The sequence below is a fragment of the Hyperolius riggenbachi genome, chromosome 4, assembly GCF_040937935.1.
Source record: "Hyperolius riggenbachi isolate aHypRig1 chromosome 4, aHypRig1.pri, whole genome shotgun sequence".
Classification (NCBI taxonomy): Eukaryota; Metazoa; Chordata; class Amphibia; order Anura; family Hyperoliidae; genus Hyperolius; species Hyperolius riggenbachi.
This window is the reverse complement of record NC_090649.1, coordinates 172,429,506-172,448,298: the sequence shown is the minus strand read 5'-3', so window position 1 is coordinate 172,448,298 and position 18,793 is coordinate 172,429,506. Positions and strand designations below refer to the sequence as shown.

General features: G+C 45.5%; 1 protein-coding gene across 5 annotated transcripts in view; it reads left to right on the top strand.

Moving 5' to 3' along the window:
- The window catches only part of LOC137571604 (transient receptor potential cation channel subfamily V member 5-like), a 101,814-nt gene extending 83,021 nt beyond the window's left edge, over positions 1–18,793 (top strand). For 3 of the 5 annotated variants that reach the window (XM_068280963.1, XM_068280960.1, XM_068280961.1), the window contains 5 exons: positions 8,485–8,650; positions 12,488–12,554; positions 14,353–14,618; positions 16,232–16,341; positions 18,566–18,793. In XM_068280963.1, coding sequence (XP_068137064.1) covers positions 8,485–8,650; positions 12,488–12,554; positions 14,353–14,618; positions 16,232–16,341; positions 18,566–18,716 — 760 coding nt within the window. In that variant the 3' untranslated portion in view covers positions 18,717–18,793. Of the gene's footprint in view, positions 1–8,484; positions 8,651–12,487; positions 12,555–14,352; positions 14,619–16,231; positions 16,347–18,565 lie in introns of all 5 variants that reach the window. The other 2 variants (XM_068280962.1, XM_068280964.1) reach the window with 2 other exon arrangements.

Below are 18,793 nucleotides of genomic sequence, written 5' to 3'. Positions count from 1 at the left end.
AGTTAAAAAGCCCTGTGATGGTATCCTTCCTCCGAGGATCGGAGGTATTCAGAGGAGCATGTCCAGGAACAATTTGACTTTTTTTTTCAAATTGTATCGGCACCACTACTAGAAAAGGTGGGAGTTGCTGCCTGGAAATCTGGACTCTCTTGGGTGCTGGTCGTGGATGAGCTGGACCCTGACAGCGGTGGCCCATATTGACTGCCTCTGTAGCCGGTGTACATCTGTGATGATTGCCAGGTGGGCACCGCTGTTGGTTGTGGGGGTCTAAAAATTGGTGGTTGCAATAATGGCGTGTCCATGTGCTGTTTAATCACCTCCAGCAAATTGGAATGGCACGCCATCAGGTTTTGTGAAGGCACCTTTTCTAGATATGGTATTAGAGACATCACAGTGTGAAAACACGGGTGTGCCTGCAATTTCAGTAGTTCCTTGCTTTGTTGATGCATTTGCTGCATCATGTTCTGCAGCTGGCCCACCGACTGATGATGCTGCGCACGCAGTTGGTCGATTTCTCCTCTGTGCATCTCATGCATCATTTTAAGCTCGTCCCTGTAGTGCCCATGTACAGCGTCGAGCTCACATTGCAGTGTAGTGATGTGGGACTTGTACTGCTCCATGATATGGCCCCTGTCCTCATCTTGCAACTGCCGGGTTATGAGAGTTTGGTGGCTCTGAAGAATCCCGAGAAGTCCGGAGACAGCCCCGGACATCTCGGACTCTGTCTCTCTCCTTGTTGGGGGGAGGGTACCTCGACGCCTCACTGGTGTGGTGGTCCTCACTGGTGGTGTGGCAGCATCTTCCCGTCCTCTGGCCTGTGTCGGGGTTGCCCTGCGCGCTGGTTGTGCTGCAGTCTCTCGGTGCTCCTCACTTTGTTCTTGTTCCCCTGGAGCTTCCATAGCGGTCGATTGTGGAGGTTCAGCTTCTTCCACACTCGGTCCTGCAACCTCAACATCCAAGCTCTCTTCTGCCAAGTCATCATCAAAGGACGGAGTTGTGATTAAGGACTCCCTCCTCCTACTCCTCGCCTCGGGGCAATAGGTTACATCGGCGACGTCATCATCCACCAAGCTCTCCTCACTGCTGAACCGTGCCTCCTGGGTCGGTTCCTCTTGCTCCAAATTGTCTTCAGTCCTGTAGATAAAAAAAATATTTATTGGTGTGCCAAACAGCATGTGGCGTCAATTCACAGAGCTAGCAAACACTAGCAATCACTTTATCACCCGTTTCTACCCAACATTTGATAAAGCTTGTGAGAAAAGTTCGCTAGCCATGGGAATTGAGGCCATAGCAATACATGGCCGAAGTCATGGTAAATGAGCTCTCAGTTCCTGCCCACAGTAGTGGTACTTACAGTCTAGGTTCCAGGCTTGCATTGATGAAAGACAATTGCTTGGCAAATTGGTAGTCTTTTTGGCGCCTTCCCCCGCCACTGCCACTTCGTTCGGCAAGTTTTTTCTTCCGTAGCCATTTCACATATGCATCCCGTATATTGCGCCACCTTGTCTTGTACCTTTCTCCTGTAACGACATGAAAAATTGATTTCGATTATTTCTCTTGTAGGTACATCGCAACTGGACAAACATATACATCGCTACATGTCACATTTCGTATTGGGAAGAGCACGGTGGCAGGCATCGTCGTGAGGACTTCGAGGATCCTTTGGACGCGACTGAGGGCCAGATACATGCCTGTGCCGGACACCACGAAATGGGAGGAGATCGCCCAGGGCTTCTGGACCGAGTGCAAGTTTCCTAATTGTGTTGGCGCACTGGATGGGAAACACATCCGGCTTCAGAAACCCGTGGGGAGTGGCAGCCATTATTTCAACTATAAAAAATACTTCAGCATTGTTCTAATGGCAGTGGCAGATGCGGACTACAAGTTTGTGTACGTGGACGTGGGGTCGTACGGTAGTTCCAATGACTCTGGAATTTTCCAGCGTACGACCCTTTGCCGGCTGATGGAGGAAGGCAGACTGCGTCTCCCCCGTGACAGACCCTGGCCTGGGACAAGGGCACCGGCCTACCCCTATGTGTTTGTGGGGGACGAGGCCTTCGCCCTGTCCGACCATGTAATGCGTCCGTACCCAGACAGGGGACTTGATGCCAGCCAGCTACACTTCAATGCTCGGTTGAGCCGTGCAAGGAGAATGGTGGAGTGCACATTTGGGATCCTGGTGTCAAAGTGGAGGGTGTTCCACACGCCCATGCTGCTGAAACCGGGCAACGCAGTTGTCGTGGTGAAGGCAGCATGCATCCTCCACAACTTTGTGCGGCAGGAGGAAAGAGAGACTCCGGAACCCCCGAATGTGCTTCCACTAATGCCCCTGCGGAGGTATGCAACCAGGCCAAGGGTAGTGTCACTGCGGAACAGGGACCAACTGAGACTTTATTTTACAACACCACCTGGACGAGGGTGAATGTTTGGTTTTTAATATGTTTTGTTGAAATGTGTTTATTTTGGAGTTTCAAGTTTGAGTGAATTTAAATGTATTAATTTTTTACAATAAATTGATGTATAATAATTGGTCATTGTGTATGTTATATGTGCACAGGTGGGGTACATCGCAGGTGGGTGGGATACATCACAGGTGGGTGGGATACAGCACAGGTGGGTGGGATACAGCACAGGTGGGGTACAGGTGGGTGTGATACAGCACAGGTGGGGTAGAGGTGGGTGGGATACATCACAGGTGGGGTACTGGTGGGTGGGATACATCACAGGTGGGGTAGAGGTGGGTGGGATACATCACAGGTGGGGTACAGGTGGGTGTGATACAGCACAGGTGGGGTAGAGGTGGGTGGGATACATCACAGGTGGGGTACTGGTGGGTGGGATACATCACAGGTGGGGTAGAGGTGGGTGGGATACATCACAGGTGGGGTAGAGGTGGGTGGGATACATCACAGGTGGGGTACAGGTGGGTGTGATACAGCACAGGTGGGGTAGAGGTGGGTGGGATACATCACAGGTGGGGTACTGGTGGGTGGGATACATCACAGGTGGGGTACTGGTGGGTGGGATACATCACAGGTGGGGTACTGGTGGGTGGGATACATCACAGGTGGGGTACTGGTGGGTGGGATACATCACAGGTGGGGTACTGGTGGGTGGGATACATCACAGGTGGGGTACTGGTGGGTGGGATACATCACAGGTGGGGTACTGGTGGGTGGGATACATCACAGGTGGGATACATCACAGGTGGGGTACAGGTGGGTGTGATACATCACAGGTGGGTGGGATACAGCACAGGTGGGGTACAGGTGGGTGGGATACATCACAGGTGGGGTACTGGTGGGTGGGATACATCACAGGTGGGTGGGATACATCACAGGTGGGGTACAGGTGGGTGGGATACATCACAGGTGGGATACATCACAGGTGGGGTAGAGGTGGGTGGGATACAGCACAGGTGGGTGGGATACATCACAGGTGGGTGGGATACATCACAGGTGGGTGGGATACAGCACAGGTGGGTGGGATACAGCACAGGTGGGGTACAGGTGGGTGGGATACATCACAGGTGGGTGGGATACAGCACAGGTGGGGTACAGGTGGGTGGGGAACAGGTGGGTGGGCAACACGTGGGTGACACAAATCCATAGCAAAAGTTGAATACATCACAAGCTTAAACCACAAGCCCCCCCAAAAAAACTTCTAGTCAACATACCCTCTGTGCCTTGCTGTCTCTTGCTCAAGTTCTCAAAGTCCTCCACATACAGCTTGGCAATTTTTTTCCACAGGCCTCTGCATTTTTTGATGTTGCTGTGGTCCGCATCCCCCTTGTCCCACAGGGCTGGTACCTGCTGCACCTGTAGGATGAGGTCTTCTGATGTGTAGGGCCTCACCCCCTCGCTATCAGACAGATCCTGCTCCATATTGCTGCCAAAGAGCTCCAGCATGAAGTCACTGCTGCTCCACTCTGTGAACGCTGGTGCCATGTGGTCCCCATCCAAAATGGCCACCATACCATAGAGTCTGCATAGGAAGTGTGGTACAACATCCGGTTTTTATAGCCAGTGTGTTGTGCGCTCTCCGGTTCTCATTGGTTTCCATTGGCCGGATGCAACATTCCGGCTCCGGTCCGGATACGTCAGCCGGACCAGCCGGACCAAAAAATAGCGCATGTTGGAACGGACGCCGGAGTCCGGATCCGGTCCGGCTCCGGTCCGGACGAAACGGACGCATGTGAACGGTCGCATAGACTTTCATTGCTATGCCGTGCGTCCGTTTCGTCCGGTCCGCATGCGGTCCGGCTCCGGCACGGCTCCGGCACGGCGATTCCGGATAGCAGCCGCTAATGTGAACCGGGCCTTAGCAAGGCGAGTTATTTACCCTAGCGATAGAATAGATACCAACTTTCCTCAGTGGTCCCAAAATCCTCTATGATATTCTTCCAAGGTTGAAGACTCAGCTAGACTTAAAGAGAACCCGAGGTGGGTTTGAAGAATGTTATCTGCATACAGAGGCTGGATCTGCCTATACAGCCCAGCCTCTGTTGCTATCCCAAACCCCCCTAAGGTCCCCCTGCACTGTGCAATCCCTCATAAATCTCAGCCGTGCTGTGAGGCTGTGTTTACATCTGTAGTGTCAGTCTCAGCTGCTCCCCCGCCTCCTGCATAGCTCCGGTCCCTGCCCCCGTCCCTTCCCTCCAATCAGCAGGGAGGGAAGGGATGCAGGCGGGGGGCTGGAGTTCTACAGGAGGCGGGGAGAGCAGCAGACTGACACTATAGAGATAAACACAGCCAGCTCTGACAAGCTGTTTGTCAGCAGCATGGCTGTGATTTATGAGGGATTGCAGAGTGCAGGGGGACCTTAGGGGGGTTTGGGATAGCAACAGAGGCTGGGCTGTATAGGCAGATCCAGCCTCTGTATGCAGATAACATTCTTCAAACCCACCTCGGGTTCTCTTTAAAGAAAGCATCAGCCAAAATAAGCTTCCCTCCGATCTACTTACCTGGGGCTTCCTCCAGCGCCACAGCTCCGCTCCCAGCTTCCGGCCCGGGGTCCCCGCCAGTGCAGAGGCCTACCTCGAGGTCATCCTTTACTGCGCCTGCGCGAGCGCTGCTGTCAATCAAGTCCATGTTGTCTGGAGTGTACTGCGTAGGCACAGTAGTTTTGCGCCTGCACAGTACACTCCTTGAGGTTGGCCTCTGCACCATTGGAGACCGCGGGTCGGCGGGTAAATAGATCGGGGGGAAGTTTATTTCGGCTCACGTTTCCTTTAAAGCAGTGTAACTATATTATTACATTGAAGCAATAACAGTGTACTGATTAAATAGGCACAGTGACATTTTAGGATTAACCTATTTTTAAGTGTCTTAAAGTAAACCTGATATAAAAAAAAAAAGTTAAGATATATGTTCTAGAGGCTCATCAGACCCCTACAGGCATTTGTCTGGCCATCCCTCCATCTTGCTGCTAAATGCCCCTTTTAGAACTTTTCAGGAGGTATGCATAGCCCATATGCTCTCTGTACCCACTCCAAACTGTGCATGCAGGAGTACAATACAGGAAGGGGGGGGGGGGGGGGCAGAGTTGTTTGCGCATCCACCAGGAATGGTGCCATTGTAGTCATATTGTATCAAAGTGTTGGATCTTTAGATATAATAAAATATTTACAAAAATATGAGAGGTGTACTCACTGTTGTGAAATACTGTGTATGCACATAGAAAAAGATAAGTACCCTGAATAGTGCCTGTTGGAATGTATAGTGCTTTCTTGACAATTATCTTTTTTGTTTCCTTTTTTTTTTGTTAAAGTGGACCTGAACTCAGAACTTCCTCTCTGCTCTAAAATATAAGCAACAGCATAATAACTTTTAAAGAAAAAAAATGTTGTTACAGCTTGCAGAACTCGTGCAATAAATCTGCTTCCTGCTTTCATAAGAGCAGACATCCTGTGTTTACATAATAGCTGGGTCTGCCGAGACTGACACATTTCTGTGCTGATACAACTGAGAGATCAAATTACATTTGTGATTACTTACAGATGAGGGGGGAATTAGACAGGCTCTTCTCTCTAAAAACACATGGGGTGCATTTCTCTCAGTTTTCCCTGTGTCCTGTGCAAGAGTTCAGGTCCACTTTAAGTAAAAGTACAATTTCTCTTTCGACTACTAGTTTTGATCTAAAGTTTAGAGCATGTATTAATCTATGGTTAAAGAGGAGGCATGTGACATAAACGTGTTTGTACAGTGCAAAACATATTAATAACCAGGCTGTTTTACTTTTATTGTATTATTTTTCTGCCTGAAAGAGTTAATGTTTAGGCATGGAAGTGAAAGCTTCTGTCTTGTTGGTACCTTGTCAGGAATATAGTATATATTATATTATAGTATATCACTGATAAGCAAATTACAGCCATAAAAGTGTTCCTGGCAGAATACAAATACTGAGAGCAGAGGGAGATAGATAAAGGTCAATAGTTCATGTATTTCATTCAGGACACTAAAGGGGCCCATACACCTAACGATTTTTCCGGTGATATACAGGCGTTTCGATCACAGTGATCGAAACGGCTGTGAAATCACCGCGCACACCGCTGACAGAACGATCGATTTCCACCCGAAATCGATCGTTCCCGTCGATTCCCGACGACCCATCCGTGCGGAAGATTTTTCTCGGTCGCCAGCAGGTCGGGAGTGCGTCGTTAGCGGCGTTCGAATGCCCGATGACCGACGCAATACAGCGGTAATACATTACCTGCTCCAGCCAGCGCGAGTCCCCTGGTCTTCTTCTCCGCTTCGGCCTCCAGAGCTACACAGAACTTGCTGTCCCGGCAGGAAGTTTAAACAGTAGAGCGCCCTCTACTGTTTAAACTTCCCCTGGACAGGAAGTTCAGTAGCTGGAGCGGAGAAGAAGAAGACAGCGGGGACTCGCGCCGGCCGGAGCAGGGAATGTATGCAGAGGGGGGGAGGGGGGTCGGCAGCTCCACAGATTGTGATCGGTTTCAGGCTGAAATCGATTCACAATCTATTTGCAGTAAAGGTGGCCATACGATCCCTCTCTGATCAGATTCTATCAGAGAGGGGATCTATCTGTTGGTCGAATCAGATGGCAAATCGACCAGTGTATGACCACCTGTATGACCAGTTTATTTTCACCCCAGGTTCACTTTAACCTCCCTGGCGGTAAGCCCGAGCTGAGCTCGGGCTATGCCGCGCAGGAGGATTTCTCCGCATCTATTGGGGTGATTCGCCCCATTCAAAGTGCTGTGCGCGCAGCCAGCACTTTGCTAGCCGCGCGCACAGCTTGATCGCCGCCGCTCTGCGGCGATCGGCCGCACGCAGCGGCGAAAGAGGGCCCTCCCCCTGCCAGAGCCCTGCGCTGCCCGGACCAATGAGTTCCGGGCAGCGCTATAGGCCGGATCGGATGCGCCTGACGTCAGGACGTCGGCTGACGTCCATGACGTCATCCCGATCGTCGCCATGGCGACAGGAGAAGCCAAACAGGGGAACGCGTTATATACGCGCTCCCCTGTTTGCTATTAGTGCCGGCGACAATCGCACTAGAGGGACACATGCGCCCTCTAGTGGTGTTTCATGTAGCTACCACTCTGGTAGCTTTACATGAAACAAAAAAATAAAATTTAAAAAAAAAGGATTTTTGCCCATGTGGCAAAAAAAATTAACCGCCAGGGAGGTTAAAGTAGAAAACCTCTTTAAAAGTCTGATAACCTTTTTGTGTGAAGTTTTGGCTGCAGAATATATAAGTGAAATGAAAGCTACATTTTACAGCTCCGATGCACTTAGAACTATTACTGTAAACACAGCATTCTGAGAAGTGACATAAGGACAGTGGGAGCACGGAGAATATCTTTTGCTTACAATGACGACATATAAATGCATAAGTGCCAGCTACCCTGTGTGTTCTATGCTACGCAGGCTTCACCGCCAGCCCTCAGCATAAAAAGAAGCGTATTTTATTCTGATCATGATGCAGGCACATTATGTTTTTCAAGCAAAACGAGCAATGTTTATCAGCTCCCATATGTACAGGATTACACCTTCTGCTGCTGCGTATTCATAGCGATGAGATGGAAATGGAGACAACTGCTTTGTCTTTCTATAGAGTCAAAGCTATTAACCCTAGTAAAAGGCCCACCATCTTCCAGCCTCTTAAATCCTTGTTATTACTATGTTAATCCGCCGTAATTCCTCAACTTTGTTTATAAATATCTTGCGACAAGCTGCCTTGCCTGATCAGAAGATGCCATCAGAGGATTTTAATAGGCAACAAATTGCCTGGCTCTGGTGTGATTCAGCAGCACAAGGTTGCCCAGGTAACACAAAGGTCTTTAGGTTGCAGCTTATTAAGTTATATTGTTTCCATCAGTTGTAGCTAATTTACCCAGCAATCCTGAAATCTCAGCCTATACAAAGGAATGTCAACGTCTTTACTGTGTGTACTTGTTGTGCTGACTCATTTCTGGGAAAAGATCTGCATGGCCGCTAACAAGGTGCTGTTTTTCCGTAGGGTGGGATATTCACTGTTAATTTTCTCGGTGGCGGTTCTGAGAGTTCTTGGGCACGAGGGAGAAGCAATTCCGCTTTCTCTGGCTTTAATAATTGGATGGTGCAATTCAATCTACTTTGCCAGAGGATTTAAAATGCTGGGCCAATTTTCAATAATGATTCAAAAGGTAAGATGCCGGAATGTGCTTAATGGAAACCGAGCTGCAGAGAACTTATGTGACCACATTTATCTTCCTCTAAACAAGTGAAGTGCGCTCTGTACCTCTGGGATCTGGCTGGAGGCTGCAGCACACGCACAGGCTTTTCATATACTGTGTGCTCCTTGCATTGTACTCAAGACAATATGAAGACTCCTCTCACATGAGAGCTGTTTAAAGAGGAACTCCAGTGAAAATAATGTAATAAAAAAGTGCTTAATCTTTACAATAATTATGTATAAATGATTTAGTCAGTGTTTTCCCATTGTAAAATATTTCCTCTCCCTGATTTACCTTCTGACATAAACCACATGGTGACATTTTTACTGCTGGCAGGTGATGTCAGTGGAAGGAGATGCTGCTTGCTTTTTTGGTAGTTGGACCCATCTGTGAACAGCTGTTATTTCCCACAATGCAATGAGGTTCACAGACCAGAAACTGTCAGGACTATGGTCCTGACATCACACTGTGGGAGGGGTTTCACCACAATATCAGCCATATAGAGCCCCCTGATGATCTGTTTGTGAAATGGAAAAGATTTCTCATAGCAAAGGGGGTATCAGCTACTGATTGGGATGAATTTCAATTCTTGGTCATGGTTTCTCTGTAAGGAGGGCAATTTGGTTACTTAGTAAACGATACACATTTTCCAAAAGGCATCTATCCATCCCTCCATCCATGCATTATTATTCTTATTCTAATTTTAGTTTAATTTTTAAAGTGCCAACATATACATAGCTCTAGAAAATAAGTAGGGTTACAGACATTAATCTTTTCGGGACCGGACAGCTCTGGCCTCTTAATGATCAGAGTTGTCCTTTCTCCTTTTGTGCCCTGTGATTACTGTGATTGGCTCACAGTAATCACGAGGTCAGGAGCCAATGAAACTGCCTCCTGACAGAGATGTGGAGGATTTGCTGTTGGTGAGACAGCAGATGAGCTTGGGCAGCGATGGAACATTGGTGTGAACGGCAGTGAGTGAGCGGTGGTGGTTTGTTGCAATCTACATCCTGTCAGAGCCGCACAGCCACCATCAGGACGTAGATTCCAACCACGTCGATCCGGAAGCAGATTAAACAGGGATGACTGAACAGCCCTATGTGATACAAGAATCATGGTCATGGAGATCAAGTAATTCAAGTCTGTCAATGGTATGTGTGCGTTATAATGAGGATGTGTGTTCAAGGAGGATACATAAGAGGGGAGGTACACACTAGGTAGGGAGTGCAGGGGTGCTCAGCAGATGGGATGAGGGTGTTGGTACAGGAGTGTAGATCAGAGTGAACAGGTGCATTTTTGAAGGCTTGCTTGAAGGTGTTGAAGGAGGGGGCAAGCCTAATAGGTAGTGTGCAAGAAAGGATGTGCAGATGAGGATGATCTGTAAAAACAGTCCTTTACAGAACTACTTTGGGCAATATGGAATTCGAGGCAGATTTTGTAACCCCCCCCCCCCCCCCCACCACATAATTACATACTTTTATAATAAAAGAATTATAATTATCTTAAAGTCCTAGCCACATTTTGTTTAGCTATTTCCTCCCTCTTTCACCAAAGGCTGTGTCTTTCATGTAGCTGTGGTGGTTGCAGGTATAGAGTGAATACATGGCTGGGGTGAGTAGAAAGTGGAGTGGATCAGAGAGTAGGTTTTGTTACAGAAATTTGCTGAGGAGTAAATATTAGGAACAGTAGAAAGGTGGAGGGTTTAGGGATATGTACTATGGGTAAATGATGGGGGAGGGGTAGGGGGTAGTGATGGCAGAACCGTTTGCTTGGCCCCCATGCTACAAGACCCCCGACCTCCCCCTTAACTCTGACATGCTGCCCACTGCACTATAACAGCATTATCTCCTAGGAGAAAACTAAAATTGAATTGGATCAGGCCCATAGGGGCTGTGTATTGCTTGCAGGAGAGCACACAGTGGGAATACCAAGATAGATGGAGAAGAGAACATAGTGAAAGTAAGGGCAGAAAATGGCTCCTCTCAAGAGACCTCCAAACATTTCTAGAGGGGTAAGTGAGCCAGCAAAAACATTTTAAAACACAGTGAGGATTTCTGTATGGTTAGCAATTTAAAAGCTTGATTGCAATCTCATGCAGGTGCTGTAGTAAGATTAAAGTGAGTCTGAAGCTAAAATTAAAAAAACAAAACAAAAAAAACACTTACCTAAGGAAAGGGAAGGCTCTGGGTCCTGTAGAGCATTCCTGTTCCTCTCCAGGTCCCCTCGTTCCATCACTGGCTCCCCCATAAGCAGTCTCCGACTGATGGGTCAGAGACTGCACTCTGTTGATGCAGTAGGCTTCGGAAGTCTTCGGGAGCCTGAGTGCTCCCAAAGATGGGCCGCTCTGTACTGCACATGCACGAGCGCGTTCTCACATGGACTCGCGCATGTGCAGTAAGGAGCCGCTCATCTTCGGGAGCACCAACATCTTCCGTAGCACTATACATAGTACAAAACAAATATTGGGGAACATATATAGTTGAAGAGTTCAAGAAACTGTAGAATCATGATATCTAGTAATACAATTTACCGTATATACTCGTGTATAAGCCTAATTTTTCAGCACATAAAATGTGCTGAAAAGTTACCCCCCTCGGTTTATATGCGTGTCAGTGGAGCAGAACAGATAGAGTAACAGGTATTGTTACTGGTAGAGGAGCGTAAGGATTGTGCACTAGTGATCCTGATCTTGCCAGCTGCCTCCCTGCTGTGTCGTTGCCCCACATCCCCTGCAACATAGTGTGCAGAGTGCACTGCTCAAGACTACCTGCGTCCCCTGACTTGGGGAGCGAAGTGTGTCAGTCAGTAACATGTCAGCGGTGCAATGATCGGGGATTCTTTCTGTGTGGCAATCGCAGTCTCATATCTGTGACACCATCTAGTGGGGTCTTAAAACATAGCTGTATCATAATTTGGGCACATCTGGCTATCGGGTGAGGGGAGGACTTGTACTAGGGGCACATCTGGCTTCTGTGGAGAGGGGGCTTATAATTGAGTCAATCATTTTTCCCTGGATTCTGAGGGAAAAGTGGGTACCTGGGCTTATACACAGGTCGGCTTATATGCGGGTATATACGGTATATAAATATATAATTAATGTGTGGTTTGAGATCTCATTTAAATTGGTACATGTTCATATGGTAGAGTACAAGCAAAATAAGAAACAATAGGAGGAGGTCCCTGCCCTTGCGACCTTACAATCTAGCTTGTGAGCTTACAATCTCCAAATAATCGGGGCAAATACAAACTAGTATATTTAAATGTATTGTGTTCTCACTATGGAACAAGTTACTGTTAAATTTGGGCGCACAGACACTCTTGCTATAAATCAATGCCATTTCTTGTAGTTGCACAAAGATACACACATAACAGATACACACCTTCCTGTGGCATTGAGTCATCTTCTCAGTAGCCATGTACGGTAATTCAGAAAATGATGCAGGAAAGATGACAACTAAATGGCTTATATGATACAAGGTCCTGGCAGTCACCCCCAATAATTACAGATAAGTGAATCATAAAAAACCTATCTGCTTCTGCCTCTTGATATCAATCATAAAGAATAAAAATTAATCTGGATTTCCTGTGGCTCGGTTGGCTTATTTCTAGCATTCATGAGACATCTCTAAAAATCGCATTTGCCTGTCTCTCGGTGTAACCATGTGTGGCCAATAAAATCCAGGCAATCCGCACTGAACCTGGATTCATAATGTTCACTTCTCTCTCTGCTAATAATATTTCTGTTCATCTTTTACAGTTCACTAATGCATATTAACATGTCCTTTTTTTCCATTTCTCTTCCTGCAGATAATCTTTGCTGATCTTTTATGCTGGTTCTGCTTAGTGTTCATTATTATAATTGGCTTTAGCTCCGGTAAGACTTTTTTTTAATTATTAATTTATAAATCATGCAAAAATACAGTAAACAAACAGGTACTGCTATTACTTTGCTAAACCATAACCAAAAACTGAGACAGTATTTAAAATGTACTCCATTAGTAAGTGGGGAGCACAAACTGCTCACAACCTACCATGCTATCATACAACTGGTGTCTCTATTTCTGGGTACCACATTTTCACTTGCTTCTCTAACTTGTGTCCAGATTTGTGTCCTACACTTCAGGGACGATTTTGTACGATGGTTATTGGGAGCATCTGTTGTTAACATGTGTGCTCTTTGTAAATGTACTTAGGGTCTCTGTAGCAGTGAATGGCTTTTTTTATTTATGTAAGTATTTATTTAGCATCGACATATTACACAGCGATGTACAGAGTATATTGTCTTGTCACTAACTGGCCCCCAGAGGGGCTCACAATCTAGTCCCTACCATAGCCATATGTCTATGTATGTGTCGTGTAGTGCATGTATCATAGTCTAGGGCCAATTTAGGGGGAAGCCAATTAACTTATCTGTATGTTTTTGGGATGTTGGAGGAAACCAGATTGTCTGTAGGAAACCCACGCGACACAGGGAGAACATACAAACTCCTTGCAGATGTTGACCTGGCTGGGATTTGAATGGGGACCCAGCGCTGTAAGGCGAGAGCACTAACCACTACACTACCATGCTTCTTATTTGGATTTTAGGCCACCATTGATGTTGTTGGGTCACATTACCCAGCCACGCCAACCTTGTGGGTTTATAACTATAGCCAAGGCTTGAAGTATTATAGTATATCAGTTGAGGACCAGAGTTTGAAGAGCATGGATGCTGCTGACAGTATATCTGTTGTTAACCTCCCTGGCAGTATTATGTCCAGATTTTATGGGCCTAAAAGTGATGCAATTTTTTCATATGCTTTCAGACCTTAAAAGCATTAAAACAATCACATCAAAGTGAGATCTGTGGCAGTCCTTGAACTTACCCACCTCCCTGGGATCCAGCACTGGAATTCTCCCTCCAGGCAGCGCTGTACCCCTATAATGAGATTACTGTCTGTTGTCGTGAGGACAAACGGCGATCTCACCGAGGGATCCAGAGCCTCGAAAGAAGCATAGCTGCCAGTGTCTGGATCCTGGAGAATGTGAATTAGAGAAACCTGCTGCACTGCATTGTCTCTGCATTACTCCTAGCGGCTACCAGGCTCGGGATTACCACTCCTGGCTTCTTTTTTGCACCCGGAGCCTGCCTCGGGGCTACCACAAAGGAGGTTAACATAGAAGACTGCAAGCAAACTGGCAAGGCCAAAGAAAAGTTACAACTACAGGCAAAATTAACAAAATTATTTTCAGAACTTGGAAGAAGACTTGTGGAACACCGCCTAGCAATAGAGAACATTTCCAGAAGAAATGGCAAATCACAACAGGGGTTCCTTAAATAATAGGAAGAGGGCAAGGGGGGAGGGTACATTGTTTTTTTTAATCTGTAACAGATAAACAAAAATATTAATAGAATGCATATCTGATCTTGCGGTGATCTTTTACAAACACTTTACCTTATACATTTGACCGGTTGAATATTTATAAAGCATTCCAGCATGTGTTCTGCTTGACTTTTTAAATTTACAGTGGGAACAGGGTTTACATAGAATTAAAGGAGTTGAACAAATCTATGTTCTATTGGCTGAAGAGCTTGTCAATCTGAAGGAAACATCATTAAGGGAATACTTGATAGTTTAGGCTGCCATTAGATTATGTATGATTTACCTAACACAGTGTTCTTGTATCTGCAGCATTTTATGTCATGAACCAGGTGATGGATCTTGAAAATAACATCACTGTACCTGACTTTGCTAAGACTTTATATGGCTCCATAGAAATGATGATGGGATTGACTAATCTGGAGGTTCCCACGGCCACATCGTGCCCAATGATCTATGTGGTCTACTCAGTATTCATGCTGCTTGTATACCTCTTATTGCTGAACATGCTTATTGCCATGATGGAGAATACATACTGGAGAGTGGCGCAGGAGAGAGAAGAGTTGTGGAAAATACAGGTACTTGACAATGACAACACATAAATGCTGGGTGAGAAGAGATACAAAAGATGGTCAATGCATATCAAATATATAATCACACCCACCATTCCTACAGCTACCTACAGTATTCTCAGTCTTTTGAACATAAAATTCATGCTCATTCGGCTTGAGATCAGGTGAATGATTTGGATTTTGCAGTATATTTCTTGTCCAGGTCTTTAAAAGCTATTGGATGCTTTTATATGTTTAGTATCATTGCCTATGTCTTCTGTGAAATGCCATCCTATCAGTTTTACAGCATTTGGCTGAAGATGAGCACAATTCATCCCATCGTTTCTCTCATATTATAAATAAACAATCGTGACGTAGTTCCACTAGTAGTCATACATGCCCATTCCATGATACTGCCACCATCATGCTTCACAGATGGTGCGGAATACGTTGGATCATGAACAGCTGCTTTTCTTCTCGGTTTCCTTTTTATTTTTTTTTCAACATTCTAATACATGTTTATTTTACTTTTATTTGTCCTAATAGTACTGTTCCTGACACAGGGAAGGCATTTTAGATATTGTTGTTGCTGAAATCACCAGTGTGTGCCTCCTCCTAAAGCCCTGTACACACATTGACCACCTCTTCTAAAAATCAGTGTACAGCAGCATGTGACCACCGCATGGCTAGCAATGTGCCAGGTGGATCAATTCTGCGGAGCGATGGCTGATAGCTTTGTTCTCCTCGCTTGCTCTGCCCATTGTGGGATGTCTCATCTGCACCACTCCATCAGCCCTCCACTACTCTTCTACAGTATATACTGGTAGCCTTGGCTCACCGTTGTCACCTGAGGAATGGGGTCTTGACCCCCGTTGGGGGACATCAATCTAGCGTGTGTACATGCCTTTAGAATGTACCAGATAGTTAATATTTTTTAATGGGATTGTTGCACAAGGAACACACACTTGCCTGAGCTGTGAACAAGCATTTTGTTCCACATGAAACAGCTGGTAGCATTTCTGACTCCTTAGTCCCATTACAACCACCTGCCTGAGTGTCAGGGACAGTTTTAGGGACCCCAGGGCCCTGGGGCAAACTGAAGTGGGGGGCCCCTAACCGCCGCCCAACCCATTAACCCACTGCTCCCCGGGGCCCCTGCATGTGTAGCAGCAGCAGTAATTTCTCACCTGTCCCGGTGGGCGGCAGCGGCTGCCCAGTCCATGCACTCTTTGCCAAGATGTTTGCTTCCTGCTCTATGACCCGGTGCGTGTTAGAAATGACTGCTGCTGCTACACTTGCAGGGGCCCGGGGAGCAGAGCAAGGTGAGCAGCATTTAGCAGGGTCGGCAGTGTGGGGGCCCCTGCAGAGGTCAGGGCTATTGCCCCCTTTGCCTCTATGGCAGCGCCAGCCTTGCTGAGTGTCCCACCTTTTGACTGCCATCGGTAGGCTGGATTACCTGTACTTCTGCAGTGACTCAACAAATCGCAAATGAATCCTTGTTGAATAGTGTGAATCATTCTCTTTCATCATGCCTAAAATAGCAATAACTTTATCAGCCTCCACAAAATGATGGACCTAACTGTATATACAGATAAATAAAGAGGCACTGCTCACTTTTGATTCTCAGTTCTATATTTTAGGTTGCAGCTACTATTCTCCTGCTGGAAAGTCATCTCCCAAGATTCCTAACAGTGCGCACTGGCATTCCTGGAAGTTGTTTAGGGTTGGATGATAAAAAATGGTACCTTGGGTAAGGTATATGCATAAGGAAAACAATTCAGCATCTTTGAATTGTATCATATACTTTTTAATTAAAAAGAAACAGCATTTTGCCTTCCCCTTCTGATTGCAAGTGCTACCAGACCAACACACCAGGCATGATAGCTGACCTCTCTGTGCCAGGGAGAGTGCAGCAGGGATAGTTAATGAGATGCAAATAATTTTGAGTTGATGAAGCATTATGCAAATTTAGTATGCAACTTTATGCAGCTTTAAAATGAACCAATCAAATGCTGCTGAGGTAACATTTGATTGTCCCTTTTTCAAGCTGCATAAATGTGCATATAAAATTTGCATAATCATGCATCAACTCAAAATTATTTGCATCTCATTGTCCATTCCTAGCGTGCAGGCCTGCAAACCAAGCATACAAGTAAATGTATGTAAGTGTTCTCTGTTCACTCTCATTCCTAATCCCCTGGAAAAACAGTGTTTGGCTGAGTTGGATCTTCTATTCCCCAGATAAGTTGCAGCACAAGGACTCCTTCTCCTCTAGTCTCTTCCCAGTTCCATACTCTACTATCGGCTAACATGCTATATTCTATTATCGGCTTTGTGATTGTAGTTTTGTTGTGTTTTTTTTTTTAGCCCAGTTTTCCATCAATTTTCTATCTCTAAATGAAGCCCTTCTACTTCCTAATGCTTAAAGGATACTCGAGGTGACATGATGAGATAGACATGTGTATGCACAGTGCCTAGCACACAAATACCGGTAACTAGGCTGTGTTCCTTTTTTCTTTCTCTGCTTGAAAGAGTTGAACATCAGGTATGGAAGTGATGGTTTCTGTCTGGGTTGGACTGGGTCAGGTAATAGCATAACCTTCACTTATAAGTAATTACAGCCATAAAACACTGTCCTGTCAGTAAATGACTTCGAGTAGGAAAGAGATAAATAGGGTTAATAGTTCATAGATTTGAGCTCTGGCAAACTTCAAGGAAGGTGTCATTGAGCAGATACAATGAAACAGTAAAAACTTAAAAAGTAGTTTTAAATATAAAATAAAACTGTGGGATATCTAAAAGAAAAAGTCATTTTTTTAGGAGGAGGAGGAGGATGGATTTAATTGTTTTTCTCATCAGTTTATTTTCACCTTTGATGTCCTTTAACTTAAACTCTCTACCCCCCCCCCCCCCCCTTCCATTGTTATGCTTCATGTTAATGTGAATTTCATCCTGTCTCCAAATCCTAACCCTCCCAACGCAAACCAGTAGCACCCTTGCAGCAAACCTAATGCAAGGGACTTTATCGACTGCTAGGGGCTGTAAGAAGCCCCAGGAAAGTAAACCTAATCTTCCGCCTTTCAGCTTGGATGTCCTGTGACCTTTCCTTCTAACACAAAACTCTTCCTAAACACCGAATCCTAACATTTCCATCCTGACTTATAACTCTATCCTCTCTCCACTCTATCTCCTAACACTAACTATCCTAAAATTACTCTTATCCTCTAAAGCTGGCCACTAACGGTCCAATTTCTAGCGAAAAATCGTTCGAGCGATCATAAATTCTGATCGGATTGGTTGTAAATAATCTCCATTGGTGGACACAATCGATTATGAACGAGTAAAAAAAATGTCGCCCGAATGAATTTTCGTCGAACGAAAATTTGGATTTTCTTGGTAGTCGTGAAGCAAAGATTGGTTAGTTGATGGTGTAGTGAACGATTTTTCGTCCGATCAAAATTTCTGATCGCTCGAACGATTTTTCGCTACAAATTGAACCGTTAGTGGCCAGCTTAACCTTACGCTCTGAAAAATCCAATCAGGATTTTTACCAGATCACAGAACATTGCCTAGTTGTGCAGTAATAATAAATCCCCATTTTTGTAAGCATCCAGACTGTGAAGTACATATACACATCCAATTTTGATTGACCAATAACTGACCAATTTTATCCCCTCCACGTAGTATGAAATCCAACAGTATTATGGATGAACAATACTATGAATAGATTGTGTAGGTAAACTTTATACTACATGGAAGTGGTTAAATTGGCCTGTACTATGTCTAATGTCTGTACTAGGCTCAAGACCTCCTAACAGACCTACAGTCCTAAACTCTAGTGTAGTCTGACTATAAATGAGAAACACTTACAAATCATTTCCGGCAATGAGGCCCAAGTTTTGGTGCATTGTTTCTTTGAACATCGCTACAATCCTGCATTTATAATGAAAATCACATTTTTCTTTCCATTATAGGGTTGAAGAAATATTAGATGATTATATGCCAGAAAGAAATAAGCTTCCAGAAGGACTGTGTACAAAGTCTACTCTCTGCTGGAACAAGATCAGAAGAAATATTTCACTGATAATCAGTATGAATGACAATACAGAAATAACAGTATTGTAAGACCGTTTTTTGCACCTATCAAATGAAAACTACTAAAACAAAGTGGGCAAAAACAATATTAAAATTAAAATGAGTAA